Here is a 15,143-nt window from a genome sequence, read left to right on the forward strand (position 1 = left end):
CAAAACATGATACCAAACCCACAAGTCACAAGAAAAGTTGCCAACATAAATTATAAAACATCTCATGAGAGCAGAAATGTGACTGCAGTGCTGGAGTATGCAGCCAAAACTCAGTCAGCACCTGTAGTTATAAAGAAACACATGTATAAAAAATAAGCTTTGAATGACTTCTCAACAACATTCGTGGATTAAGACCCAATCGCCTATATGCTAACTCACCTGGTCCTCTTGAAACAAAACGCCCTTCTGAGCATTTATTCTTTTGAACAGATCCCCTCCTTCACAGTAATCCATTACAATGTAGAGAGAGCCATTTTCTACAAAATATAAACATTACATTTCTTTTTTAAAATGTTTATTGAAAGCATAGCTATATTAAAAGTACCTAAAGGTTAACTGAACTGTGGTGTTGGAGAACACTCTTGAAAGTCCCTTAGACTACAAGGAGAATCAAACCAGTCCATCCTAAAGGAAATCAGTCCTGAATATTCATTGGAAAGACTGATGTTGAATTGAAACTCAATAGTTTGGCCACCTGATGTGAAGAACTGACTCATTAGAAAAGATCCTGACCCTGATGCTGAGAAAGACTGAAGGTGGGAGGAGAAGGGGATGACAGAGGATGAGACGGCTGGATGGCATCACCAAGTCAACAGACATGAGTTTGAGCAAGCTCCGGGAGTTGGTGAAGGACAGAGAAGCCTGGTGTGCTGCGGTCCATGGGGTCACAAAGAGTCAGACACGACTGAGCAACTGAACTGAAAGGTTTAATAGAAAGCAGCAATTAATTAAATGCGTTCCACTAAACTAAAAACAGAGACACAGAAGAAATGCAAAAGGCAAAGTATGTATACTGGTTGTATAGACTGTGTGATAACTTGGGTTAACAGGCAACTCCATTATTAATGATTTTTCTACCAAGAATACACCAATCCAGTGGAGATCACTGGATGTCCACACTGACATAAACATATCTGGAATATGTACAAAATGCAGACAGATATATATGATTTCACTTAATAGATATAACTTCTTAAACATCATCTTAAAAAAACAGATTTTTCCACGCATTTGTCAGAAATAGGTAATCTTGGTTTCCAGTTGACAATTACTTTTCACCTTTGTTTCATGCACTTAATTAAATGTCAAATAAACACAGTAACAGATGCTATGACTCAAACGAAAGACAGTCTCTACGCCCAGGGAACTCTCTTTTTCTACCTCTGTGAACAAACATAAAGATGGGGCACTTCCCTAATCACCTTTATGCTTTAGTCCACAGAAAAAAAGACATCCATGACCCTTCCAGGGGTAGACAGGACAAGAAGGACACCTCTCATCCTTCTCCCCTCTTTCATTCTTCCACAGGAATAGGACTACAGGACCTTTTCCCCGGCAGGAGGAGCGGCCAGGGTCACTTGTCACAGCTCAAGGTCAGCCCTCTTGAAGCTCACTTCTCCTGCTGCCTCAGGCTCATAGCCTTACTCTCGGCAGGCTTGGGTGCTGGTCTTTTTACTTTCCATGCCCACATTCTTTCTGGATACACTGCTTCTAATGTGCCAAGGGCTGGGAACCTACACGAAGGAGCTAATTAAGCTGTATAACTGTTTACAATTGATATGAAAAGATCATCCAAATACACATATGAGAAGTCAGTATGTGGAAAAAAATGCAGAAAACCTTATAATCAACTGCTTATAAAAAATATGTATAGAATGTCACCATTTACACAGCATGAGAAACATACATAAAAAATTAAGCATAGTGTGCTATGACTTACATATGCTTAACATTGCTTAGAGTACGTGTGGAAGGAAACTCAAGACAGTAGTAACAATGGGTACCACCAAGAGGTAGAAACAGGTAACTTAAAGAGAAGTAGAAGGCAGACTTTTTACTGTTATGTAACCTTTGAATTCTGTACATTATGCATTTATCAAAAATTAAAACTATTACAAGATTAAAAAAAAAAAAGATGTATCTGTGTGTGACAGACACAGACAGACAGACACAGAGACAGAGAGGACAGGTTAAAGACGACCTGAGAAAGGAATGGAGAAGCAATCCTGAAGGAAAATACCTGAGTTCTGTAATATTTTCTGTTGCTTAAACATTTACTATTTATTTTGGGATAAATACTAGTTAAACCTAAGGTTAACAGAGAAGTCTTTTCTCCATGAGGGAAATACTAGTCTGTTTTGTACTCCATCATTCAAACATCTGGGTACCAACTATTAATATGTGGCAGGCACTTTGAGTGAGATGCCAGGGATACAGAAATATAAAACACAACCCCTGTCACCAAGGGACTCACACAGCACTGAAGAGACACCCTCCAAACCCCCCCGCCCCCAAAGAATGAACACCTACAAACTGCCTGAAACTGAGGCAAAAAGACTGTTAAGCAAGTGACAAAGCCTTGATGCCTATTAGAAAACAACCAGGAGTTTAACAGAGAACAGGAAGCTTGACCCCTCAGTGAGCACACCTGCAGGAAGGCTAACCTCAAAATTCTAATACTTTTCTCCCTTCATTGCCCCTCACTTGAGAAGCTGAAAATAACCCCAGATCCCCTAACTCCCAGTCTTCCCTAGTACTGAAGTAGTCAGTGACCCCATTTTGCCCACTATGATCTAAGAGGAAATCTGAACAAGCGCTTGTGAGAAACCTGGCTTGACTGGTCCCAGGAACAGACTGCCCTCAGTCCGTTTCTTCAGCATCTTCTGGATGCAGGCGCCGCCTGGAGCTGCAAAGTGTCATCTCAGGACAAGGCTCAGCATTAGGCCTAAAAACGTGTGTATTAAGGATGCCAGAGTAGAAATCAGACAGAGTCTAACCTGTCATATACTCTCTATATGCAGGACTGCCCATCTGTTAGATTTCCTGTTAGGTGAGATCATTAAATATCTTTCTCACTTAACCCAATATTGGCCAGATTTTCTATTATTATTACCCACAGCAAAAAGCAATCCAAATTTAGCCTGAAAGAAAAGGGTTCTTTAAGGAACTAGAGAAGTTGGATTTTGACAGCACCAATGGGGAACAAGTTGAATGCCAACACACAGCTCCATATATGAGGCTTTTTCATTAAAGATACAGGATAAAAAGCAAAGACTGTAGGAAAACAAAGACAAAAATATGAAACCAATTAGAAGATGACAGCTGCAGACAACTAAAGATAGATAGCAATACATGATTCACAGAGTAAACAAACATGTGTAACACAGATACCAAATATACAGTGACACAAGACTTTCTCAATGATAGCATCAATTTTTAAAATTTATAAATGTTAGGAATATAGACCAAAAGTATTTATCATATTTAATATTAAAATTTAATTATAAATTTATACACTTGGAAATACTTTCAGCCCACTCTCCAATTTTACAAAAAATTTTATCCAAAATTTTCACATTTCTCATCAATATCAATGTCTTTACTGATTCACCTATGTTTTCCCAATACACATGATCTTCATTAACTTTTAACTGAAAAAGAGCACTTTTAAAATGTTTCTGTTGTCAGTGGAATTTTTTCTGTGTCCTAATCCCCATACGCAAAATACTGGGACTTCAAAAATTCATCCTAAAGAATTCATATGCATTATTGTTACAACATAAACATACTGCCATTTGAGTGATTTTAGAAGACTTATAACAGTATCTGATATCTGCAATTATGACACCAATATTAATTTCTTTGATGTCTCTTTTAAAAACTGATTCTGCTGAGGTCCTCTGCTGCTGCTGCTCCTAAGTCGCTTCAGTTGTGTCCGACTCTGTGTGACCCCATAGATGGCAGCCCACCAGGCTCCCCCAACCCTGGGATTCTCCAGGCAAGAACACTAGAGTAGGTTGCCATTTTCTTCTCCAATGCATGAAAATGAAAAGTGAAAGTGAAGTCGCTCAGTTGTGTCTGACTCTTAGCGACCCCATGGACTGCAGCCTATCAGGCTCCTCCATCCATGGGATTTTCCAGGCAAGAGTACTGGAGTGGGGTGCCATTGCCTTCTCCGGAGGTCCTCTATAAGCACTCAAAATTAACTCAGTTTAGTCTTCTTCCCCAAGAACATTTTGCTATGTAACGTTCTTTAAAAAATTTGAGAGCACATCTTGTAACACGAGAGACTTTACAAGAAAGAATTCATTTGTAATATGACAAATTTTGGAATGTCCTTCCTCATTTTAAGGTATAAACGGATTTTTTTAAAAAAATAGTGAGATGAAAACTTTCCTGAAACAAAGGAAAACCACAATCTGCAGGCAGAAAGGGTTCAAAATGTTCCAAGGAAAATGAATCAGAAGTATTAATACTAAGTCATATTCTGCTGAATTTAATTCTGAAGAAAGAATTCTTTGAGAATCAAGAAAAGATAAAGCAAATTATCTTCAAGAAGAGAAGCTTTATGCCGAAGTCAAACTTTTCTATAGAAACATTCAATACCAGAAGACATAATGTGCTTGTGAGGAGGAAAGTATCATTAAAGATACCTATCATGTATAAAAACAAGAGTTAGACACTCTAAGAAATGCAAATAGTAACTGCTTTGAGGGAATACATCATCCATTTGCTCATCATGAAAAAAAACTGATGAAATCCCGACAAGTAGGAGATAAATATCTCTGAAAAGGGGTAACTAAGGTATAAAAGAATTAACAATAAGAATTCACTCTGTCTAAACATAGAATCAAGGCCAAAACAGTCTAAGAATTAAAATTTCAGAACAAAATATTGTTAGAGATTATGACTGTATTTCAAAATGCTCAAACTACTGCACAATTGCACTCATCTCACACGCTCGTAAAGCTCAAAATTCTCCAAGCCAGGTTTCAACAATATGTGAACCGTGAACTTTCAGATGTTCAAGCTGGATTTAGAAAAGGCAGGGGAACCAGAGATCAAATTGCCAACATCCTCTGGATCATTGAAAAAGCAAGAGAGTTCCAGAAAAATATCTACTTCTGCTTTACTGACTATGCCAAAGCCTTTGACTATGTGGATCACCACAAACTGTGGAAAATTCTTAGAGATGGGAATACCAGACCACTGGACCTGCCTCCTAAGAAATCTGCATGCAGGTCAAGAAGCAAGAGTTAGAGCTGGACATGAACAACAGACTGGTTCCAAATAGGACAAGGAGTACGTCAAGGCTGTATATTGTCACCCTGCTTACTTAACTTACATGCAGAGTACCTTATGAGAAATGCCGGGCTGGATGAAGCACAAGTTGGAATCAAGATTGCCGGGAGAAATATCAATAACCCCAGATATGCAGATGATACTACCCTTATGGCAGAAAGCAAAGAAGAACTAAAGAGCTTCTTGATGAAAGTGAAAGAGGAGAGTGAAAAAGTTGGCTTAAAACTCAATATTCAGAAAACTAGGATCTTGGTATCTGGTTCCATCACTTCTTGGCAAATAAATGGGGAAACAGTAGAAACAGTGACAGACTTTATTTGGGGGGACTCCAAAATCACTGCAAATGGTGACTGTAGCCATGAAATTAAAAGATTCTTGCTCCTTGGAAGAAAAGTTATAACCAAGCTAGACAGCATATTAAAAAGCACAGACATTACTTTGTCAACAAAGGCATGACTAGTCAAAGCTATGGTTTTTCCAGTGCTCATGTATGGATGTGAGAGTTGGACTATAAAGAAAGCTAAGTGCCGAAGAGTTGATGCTTTTGAACTGTGGTGTTGGAGAAGACTCTTCAGAGTCCTTTCGACTGCAAGGAGATCCAACTAGTTCATCCTAAAGGAACTCAGTCCTGAATATTCATTGGAAGGACTGATGTTGAAGCTGAAACTCCAATACTTTGGCTACCTGATGTGAAGAACTGACTCATCTGAAAAAGACCCTGATACTGGGAAAGACTGAAGGTGGGAGGAGATGGGGATGACAGAGAATGAGATGGTTGGATGGCATCACTGACTCAATGGACATGAGTCTGAGTAAACTCCAGGAGTTGGTGATGGACAGGGAGGCCTGGCATGCTGCAGTCCATGGGGTCGCAAAGAGTCGGACACAACTGAGTAACTGAACTGATGTGATGATTTTTACTCTGTCAAGATGAACAAAAATCAGTGGGGAAGAACTCCAAAGATAGTAATTTCCTCATCTTTCATAACAGCCATTCAAAACAACATCAGAATTCTACTTTTTTAAACAACTTGCTCATTTTTTAAACAACTTGCTCAAGGTTTAAAATGTTCATTTTTTTTTTTTTTTTTTTTTACCATTTTAGAGAAAAATGAAAAATTTGTTGTTTCAGGGCTCCCACAAGGTCTGTAAGAAACCAAAGAGGCCCATGATAAAATGAGAAGATGGTTCAGATGAGGTAGAAAAAAGGAACTGTGACCAAATGAATAGACTCAGCAGATAAAATTACATCTTATAAATTTGATAAGCCAAGGCTGGAGATTCTGTGAGACACAGGAACTCTCACTCCTTGTAGTCTAGCAATTCCATTCCTAAAATACAGCCACAGGACAGATACCTAGACAAGAATGTCCAGTATAATTCTGCCTGTGACAGTAAAACTCTAAACACAACCTAAGTATTCATAACAGGAAATGGGCTAAACAAATTGTGATAGAGCCATAAAGTGCACACAATGAGAAATGCTGCAATGTTACAAGAAAGTTGTAAAGAATGGGCACAACAGTACACAGTGACATGGGAAAATGCCCACGAGATATTAAGTGAAAAGAACTAGAAGCAGACATACATACATATGATCCCACCTGTTGCTTTTTTTTTTTTTTATTCCACCTGTTCTTAAACATCAAAAGCTACATACTTGTTTGTTCCACAAAGGCACAGAAAACACAGTAAGGAATCAACATGGGATTATTTTCAAAGCTTATCCTTAAGGAATGAGAATGAGCAGAGTGGAAGGAACAGGGAGCTTGGGGTCCATGCACGTGTCTACTCCTGAATACACTTCCCATGAGCATTTACTCCTTTAAAGCTAAATGGCGGTAGTAATATAACCTTATTTAAAGGCTGTGCCATCCCTTCTGAACCATTCAGATGTTTCTAAGTAAAACGTCTGAGAGAATATTTGTTGACATACATTTAAACCTTTTCTCTTGAAATACTAAGATCCTGGTGATGAAAGCAAAAAGAAACTAAAAGGTAGATACTAGGGGAAAGATAAAGGAAATTCAAGGCCCTGGGAAGGAAGAGATGGTTAACATTGTACTCTTTACCATGAGCTATAAAGCCTTACTTCACTGTCATCATAAAATAAACTGAGTACTTTATGACATAAGGTGTTAACTGATTCATGTATTTTTTAAAGTATATTCTACTTTAGTAGATAACTTTATTTGGGAACAAGGATACTCTAATTCAGATGCTGAAACTTGTATGTAATAAGAGCCTGAAATGGTCATTTAAACTATCTTCTACTTTCAATCTAGACTATTTTTTTATTTTGCAACTGACAGAAATTTCTGACAATAATGGGAATGAATAAACCACCTTGACCTCCCTTTAGAGAAGCTTTGTCTTACCTTAGTTCCTGCATTACCAAATATAATGGTAGATATTTCCAAAATAGCAATATTTTATAATATTTTAAGAACCTGAGAATACTTTATATATAATACACATATATATTATATACAAGGTGTATTTAATACAGTATCTCAATATTATAATAATGATGTATACAGGAGAACACTAACAAGCGGGGTACTTTCTAAAATGACAACATTTTCTCAGTGGCAGTGGTGGCAGCACTTAAAGGGAGTTTAGTTGTAAAAGGTGACGATGACTGTTCCTGCTGTGTCTAAATTTCTGTACTTACCACACTGCCTCTTTACAAGCAACCTCAGTGACGTGACTCAGTACTAAGCTACAAAGGGACAGGGTGGCATTAGTACTATCGGAGAAGAAGGCTGACACTCATATGCATGTGTATTCAAGCAGAAATAATATACTTTTCTTTCTGAGAATAATTCACAAAAAGATCCTTAAAAGAAAAGTAGGCAGCAGTCGTCACAAGGCTTAGGAGTCTGTATCTGACCTTCAAATGATTCTCTATACTGGACAATGTTTGGATGCCGCATGTTTGCTAGCACTGCAACTTCTCTCCTTGATTCTTCCCTCTCTTTATTGGACATCTGAAATAGAAGGGGAAAAATAGTAAATTAAGTAAATAAATGATATAAAAGTCCAACCGAAAGAGAGTGGTTAAAAATAATGTTACCGTAAATCACACCCCAAGTAATAAAATATAGCCAGAAGTTAAAAAGAATGAGTTGAATGCACAAAAAGATACATTTTAAGATGTTCAAATCAGATTAAGTTACAGAGCAGTACATGATGAATCTTTTTTAAACACATAAACACCAGCACATGTCACAGAAAAAAGTCTAAAAGGATTCATAGACTCTTCTGAAGTGAGTGGTTTTCTCTGCAACTACAACAGTCTCTCTTTATGTCATATGTTGCCATACTTTTTTTTTTTGTCTCTAACAATGAATCTGTTTGTAACCAGACTTCTGCTTGGATAACCAAACAAAAAAATACACTTACCCTTGAGATATTAATTTCTTTGATGACATATTGTCTGCCATCTTCTGTAGATCTGACAAGAATGGCTTTTCCGAATGAACCTTCTCCAATCTTCTGTACTCTAATGTATTTCTCCATGGTTCTTTTTCTAAGGCATCTTAACAGATATGCTAGACATACAAAATAAAAATAGTATCAGTTAATACTCCAGTACTTTGGCCACCTCATGCGAAGAGTTGACTCACTGGAAAAGACTCTGATGCTGGGAGGGATTGGGGGCAGGAGGAGAAGGGGACAACAGAGGATGAGATGGCTGGATGGCATCACTGACTCGATGGACGTGAGTCTGGGTGAACTCCGGGAGTTGGTGATGGACAGGGAGGCCTGGCATGCTGCGATTCATGGGGTCGCAAAGAGTCGGACACGACTGAGCGACTGAACTGAACTGAATTGATCTGAATAGAGATAAACCATGACATCTATAACAATTATAATGTTTAATTCAAATTCTAATGCCTCAGTGACTATTTTTCTTTAAAAATATATATATATAAAATCTACTTGAAGTTAAATAAACCTTACCTCACTTTTACTCATGCAATGTAGGAATAGCTAAAAGGATAAAACTTGTGATATTTAAATTCTATAAGAATACTTTGAAAAGTCAAATACTACATAGACTTGTCACATATGGAGAAAGAAGCTGACTTTTTCCTACAGTAATTATTGTCAGGATTACTTTACTACCTGCAATAAGAATACAAGTTTAATAAGACTACTTCCTAAACTTATTTGTCTAATCCCCTCTCATTAGACATTTGTTTCCAGTGTTTGCTCTTATAAAAGAACTTCAGATTAAATTTCTGCAACAGAACAAAGCCTGAATATAAAACAACAGCCTTAGGCGCTAAGGAGAAAGCGGTCAAAGTTTAGGGCTGCAAAAATCCTGAGGAGGAGGAAAAAGAACAGAACTAGTCCAAAAATGTGCATGTAAATGCCTCTCCTGTTAGACAGCCCACTCCTAAGCTATGCAACACAAGGCAAGACCAAAACAGATTAGTCCTCACAAATGACTCAAAAATGGAGTTATCAGCAGGAGACTTCAAATAACCTTGATTAATATGTTCAAGAAAATAAGAGGGAACAATGGATAAGTGATTTTTTTTAAAAAAGGAGAATTTCAACGAAGACCTGAAATGTATCTTTACTAAATGAACTCCTAAAAGTAAAATATAAAATATCAGGAATTAAGAACTCATTGCATGGGTGTTACAGCCATTACAGCCAGCAGGATTAAGTAATCTGGAAAACAAACCATCAAAAAATATTGAGGACAGAAAAAATACAGAAGAAACAAAAAGACATGGAAGGAAAAGAAGATTCAATATCAGAAAGATTTTAATTCTTAATCTTTAAATTTAATGCTTCCCTAATATAAACATAAGCTCTGGGTGTGAGGGTGATCAGACAAGCTGATTTTTAAAGTTAACATGAAAAAAAGAGCAAGAATAGCCATAGAAAACTTAAGGGCTCCCCTCATGACTCAGTCAAGAATCTGACTGCAATGCAGGAGACCCAGGTTTGATTCCTGGGTCAGGAAGTTCCTCCGGAGAAGGAAATAGCTATGGACTCTAGTATTCTTGCCTGGAGAATCCCATGGACAGAGGAGCCTGGCAGGCTACAGTCCATGGGGTCAAAAGAGCTGGACATGACTTAGCTACTAAACCACCACCACCACAGCCATGGAAATACTGAAAAAAAAAAAAAAAAGAACAATGAAGGAAGACTTGTTTACCTGATATCAAGAGACATTAGAAAGCTAATTATGAAAGAGGCAAATCACAGGGAGTCTAGAAATACATTAAAAAAAATTTTTTTTAATTTGGTGGATGACCATGGTTACATTTTAAATCTGAAAGCAAAAGATGGATTTTGAAACAAACAGTATTTTAAAAACTAGGGAACCGTGTGGCAAAAAAAAAAAAAATTAAATCCATTTTCTTCACTTTATACCAACACAAACTTCAGATGATAAAAGTTAAATGTCCCTCAAATTTTTCTATATGACATCACTCTTTTTAAGTATGTCAACTATGTTCCAGAAAAAGCAGTCTGTTAGTTAAGTTAGACATCTTTCCTCACATGTTACAAGAACATCTTTAAGTCATGAATGTTTAATAAAATGATGTGCACCAAATGTGAAAAATGTTAACAGTATATGATGAAAAACTGTATCCTCAATAATATGGAACTTGAATCAAGCCTTTTCAGCTGCTTCAGCTATTTGACGGACAAGCAAGTTGTCCTAAAGGGAAACACTGGTGAAGAAATGTCAACAGCTTTCAAGAACTTACGGTACTAACTGCAACTATGATCCACACATATAGTTCTCCCAAAATAATAAATCCCATTTTAGACTGAAGGAGGTCAATTTAACTCCTCAATGAGGAAAGGCCCTGTCTCATTTCTCATAATTCAAAAAAGCTGAAGACAAAAATGGGATTCCTACTAGAGCTGGTTCAAAATAATCTCCTTCTCTGAAGTCTAGTCCTCTCTGTAAGACTATTCAGACAATAAACAGTTTCCCTAGTGGAAAGTATGAACATGTAAATGGTTTATATTCATGAGATGATGCCATGTCCACGGGATTACAGTTAAGATTTACCTGGAACACAGTATCAATGCATTATGAAAATGACCTCAAAAGAACTCCCCTGGCCAAGTTCCATAACCTTTACGAAACTCCCAATTGGTGACTCTTAATGTACAAAAACCTATTTTTCCACAAAATAGGCTCCTTATCTCTCACCAAAGGAAAAAAAAAAAAGTGCGCAATCTTGAAACAGATCTGTGGATCCTCTAATTTCAGACAAATCTAAAACAGAAACAAAGAACTACTCTCTCCACATATGGCTTCCCTCCATGGTCTCTATAATACTGCTGCATCATAAGAAAAGCCCATTGCTGGCAGAGATTGCCAATTATTTTTAATCCTTCAAGGTATCTCCGATGTAATTTACCATGGCAAGAACAACAAAAAAAATCTCTATGTTTTGGGGCGGATCTTACAATAGAGAATAAAAATTAGGCCTATATATTTTTTTAAAAAAGCCTTATGAACTCTAAAAGTATTAGAACTTTCAATGCCATACATGTAGACTGTTTGAAACTACGGGAAGTGGAATGTAAGATTACGAGCTAACCAGTTAACTGCTACTCGTTTTCTAATTAAACCGTGTATGCAATTTAAGACTGGAGACAAGAGATAAGCAACGTAAATGACTTGCTATCGATAACAACACTTATAATATTACTTTAATTTCATGCTCACTATCGCTTTTTTTTTTATATCGCCTATTAATAACGTCCAAGGATTGCTTAGTAATGCTGTTCCTTAGAGAATTATCATCTCAGTGAGATGAGGCTATTTCCGTGCACCTCAGGGCAGGAGTCCGCAGCCTCCCCAGAACGAAGTCAGGGCGAGGTCTCCCGCAAGAGAACAACCTCTCAGTTCTGCACGTCATGCCTCCCAGAGCGCCGCTCACCTCAGGACTCAGGCCGTGGGCACCTTCCGGGCCGCCGCCTCCCCCAGGGCTCAGCGAGGCAGAGCCGACCTTCCGCGGTCCAGAAAGCGCATCGGGCCGCAGCCTGCGCCGCCCGGGCCAACGCCCCGGGACACGACTCCGCGTCTCCGGACCGAACCAACCGGTTCCCGAGCCCCTGGCAACGGCGGCAGGGGGAGTGCCCCGGGCGCCGCCCCCAACTTCTCAGCGGCGGCTGCCAGCGGCCTTGTGGGGCGGGCGCATTGGGTCTGGGGGCTCCTTGACGGTTCGTGCCCCCGCCTCGCCACGCGGACACCTGATACTCGGGCGACGTGGAGAAGCGCTTAGAAGTCCCGCCTCAGGACTCCTCACAGGACGCCCCAATACCTCACAGGAGGCAGAGCAGCGGGCGTGGCGCCTCGGCGCGGGCATGTGACGTCAGCGCGGACCCGGGCGCTGAGCGGAGGCGGCCGGGAAGGACCTCGGGGGCGGGGCCAGGGCGGGGCCAAGGCGGGGCCGGGCTCCGGAGGTGTGGGCGCTGCAGGTGCCGCAGGCTGCGGGAGGAGGGGAGGGAGGCGCAGAGGGACAGGAGCGTCCTCATTCACAGGAGTGAGGCCAGGCGGCAACGGGACCGCTACGCAAGGTGATGTGGAGTAAAGCCTGTTATCGTCCCACACATATGCAAGGGAAAAGGGACTTATTTAGCTTTGTTAGAGATGTCACATTTTTAATAATTATTTGGCTGTTTTGAGTATTTCTTGCTGCATGGGCTTTTCTGAGAGAGAGAGCGGGGGCTACTCTCCAGGTGCAGTGTGCAGCCTTCTCATTGCGGGGGTTTCTCTTGCTGGGGAGGACGAGCTTTAGTAGTTGTGACACAGGGCCCAGTTACTCCGTGGCTTGTTGGATCCGTTCCTCACCAAGGACCTATCTCCTGCACTGGTAGGCGGATTCTTTACCATTAAACCACCAAGGAAGCCCAGGGATGCCACATTTTGAAAACTGATTTTGCTTTAAAAAGCAAGACAAGTGAAATAAATCAAAGACATATACTGTAATGATGTCACATGTGGAATCTAGAAAATAATGTAAACTAGAGAATATAAAAGAAAGGAAACTGATGAAAACAAACTATTCATACTAGTTATCAGTGGGGAGAGAAGTGGGGCACGATAGGGATATGGGATTAAGATGTACAACTACTATGTATACAATAAATAGTAAAAGATACATATTATACAGCACAGGGAAACATAGATATTGTTGGTTAAAACTATAACTGAAATGTAACCTGTAAAAAATTTTAATCAATATGTTGTACACCTGAAACATATGTAATATTGTACACTGGCTGTACCTCAATAAATAAATAGAATGTTTTTAAAAAGCAAGACTAATCCTACTATATTTTGGATGATTAAAGCAAAAGAGTATTTTTAAGTCTTGAATTTTTAATATAACATGGTTTAAAGAGAAAATTAAGAAACAAAGAAAAAACAAATAAGTATAACGTGCTTTTCCACACCTTTACATCTGCTGAGTGTATGTGTTTCTTACTGGTACACTGAAAGGTTCAGTGGTCTAAGTACCCTCCTCCATTGCAGGAGTTTCAAAGATGGAGACAGATTTTTCTGTAATAAGGGATCAGGTTCGGTGTAGTCCTGAGTAGCCCTTTGGCTAACTTGCCTTTCTGAGAGTAGCCCAGGATACTGGAGAATCCAAACTTGAAGCTGAAGGAGGATGGTGGTGTGGCTGTCTTAATTCCTCTCCAGGTTGTACCTTTCATACGTGCTGTGTGTAGCTGGCAGATACACCACAGATTTTGCCAGAGACCTCACATGTAAATGATTCATATATTTGCTTCCAAGAAATCAGTTTTCTTCCCCTCATGTCCTCCACAACACACCAAAGTCTAAGCCTCTCTGGGTTCTCCTTCAGTGTGATTGAGCCCTGCTTGTATTAAAGAAGCACTCTATTGCTAGCATGGAAATTGAACGTTTTTTGGCTTCTTTGCCAGAAGATGGCACTGCAAGTCATCCAACCTGGCAAGCTAGGCAAGTCACCATTGGTCTATCTCCTCTCTTCCATCTCCATGTGAAATACTTGTTTTCCTCATTTCTGAACTTTTCAGCTAACCTCCTGTGACCCCTCCCACCCCCAGTCAGTAGGAATTTTGGTGTCTGAATGCACAGTGACTCTGGCTCTACCCACATCCCTTTGTTCAGCAAACAATATGAAAACATTGCCAATTACTAACATAAGTAAATTCATTTTGTCGTTTTCATAAAGAATGCTTAGTCAGCTCCTTCTTTAGACTTCTGTCATAAACTATTGGTGAGAACATAAACTGCTAGAGTCTTTGCAGAAGGCATGCTAGCTATAGGCATACCCTAGACAGCAAGTTCACTTCTAAGACAAAGAAACCATTGTTTATAACCAGAAAAACTAAGAGGAATGTAGATGTCTAACAATATGAAATTGACAATACATTACAATGAAGTCAAACAAAGGAGTATTCTGAAAATATTAAAAGAGTGACAGAATTTTTTGACACAGAAAGTTGCCCTTGATGTTGTTGTTATTCAGTCACTAAGTCCAACTCTACAATCCCACGGACTGTGGTATGCCATACTCCTCTGTCCTCCACTATCTCCTGGAGTTTGCTCAAATTCACATGCACTGAGTCGGTGATGCCATCCAACCATCTCATCCTCTGCCGCCCGCTTCTCCTTTTGTCATCAATCTTTCCCAGCATCAGGGTCTTTTCCAATAATCTGGCTCTTCACAGGGGCTTCCCAGGTGGTGCTAGTGGTAAAGGACCCGCCTGCCAATGCAGAAGGCATAAGAGACACGGGTTCAATCCCTAGGTGGGGAAGATCCCCTGGAGGAGGGCAGAGCAACCCACTCCAGTATTCTTGCCTGGAGAATCCCATGGACAGAGGGTCCTGGTGGACTATAGTCCATGGGGTCACAAAGAGTCGGACACGACTGAAGCAACGTAGCACACACTCAGGCATGGCTCTTCATATCAGGTGACCAAAGTATTGGAGCTTCAGCTTCAACATCAGTCCTTCTAAT

The 15,143-nt window shown here is 39.6% G+C and overlaps 1 protein-coding gene across 4 annotated transcripts in view; it reads right to left on the minus strand.

Moving 5' to 3' along the window:
- The window catches only part of NEK1 (NIMA related kinase 1), a 133,845-nt gene extending 120,684 nt beyond the window's left edge, over positions 1-13,161 (minus strand). For all 4 annotated transcript variants that reach the window (XM_027548929.1, XM_027548930.1, XM_027548931.1 and 1 more), the window contains exons 1-4: positions 12,072-13,161; positions 8,548-8,696; positions 8,036-8,132; positions 220-317 (exon numbers count right to left, since the gene is read on the minus strand). In XM_027548929.1, coding sequence (XP_027404730.1) covers positions 220-317; positions 8,036-8,132; positions 8,548-8,664 — 312 coding nt within the window. In that variant the 5' untranslated portion in view covers positions 8,665-8,696; positions 12,072-13,161. The remainder of the gene's footprint in view (positions 1-219; positions 318-8,035; positions 8,133-8,547; positions 8,697-12,071) is intronic.
- Positions 13,162-15,143: the final 1,982 nt, after the last annotated feature.

This window comes from Bos indicus x Bos taurus, chromosome 8 (assembly GCF_003369695.1).
Source record: "Bos indicus x Bos taurus breed Angus x Brahman F1 hybrid chromosome 8, Bos_hybrid_MaternalHap_v2.0, whole genome shotgun sequence".
NCBI classification, from domain to species: Eukaryota; Metazoa; Chordata; class Mammalia; order Artiodactyla; family Bovidae; genus Bos; species Bos indicus x Bos taurus.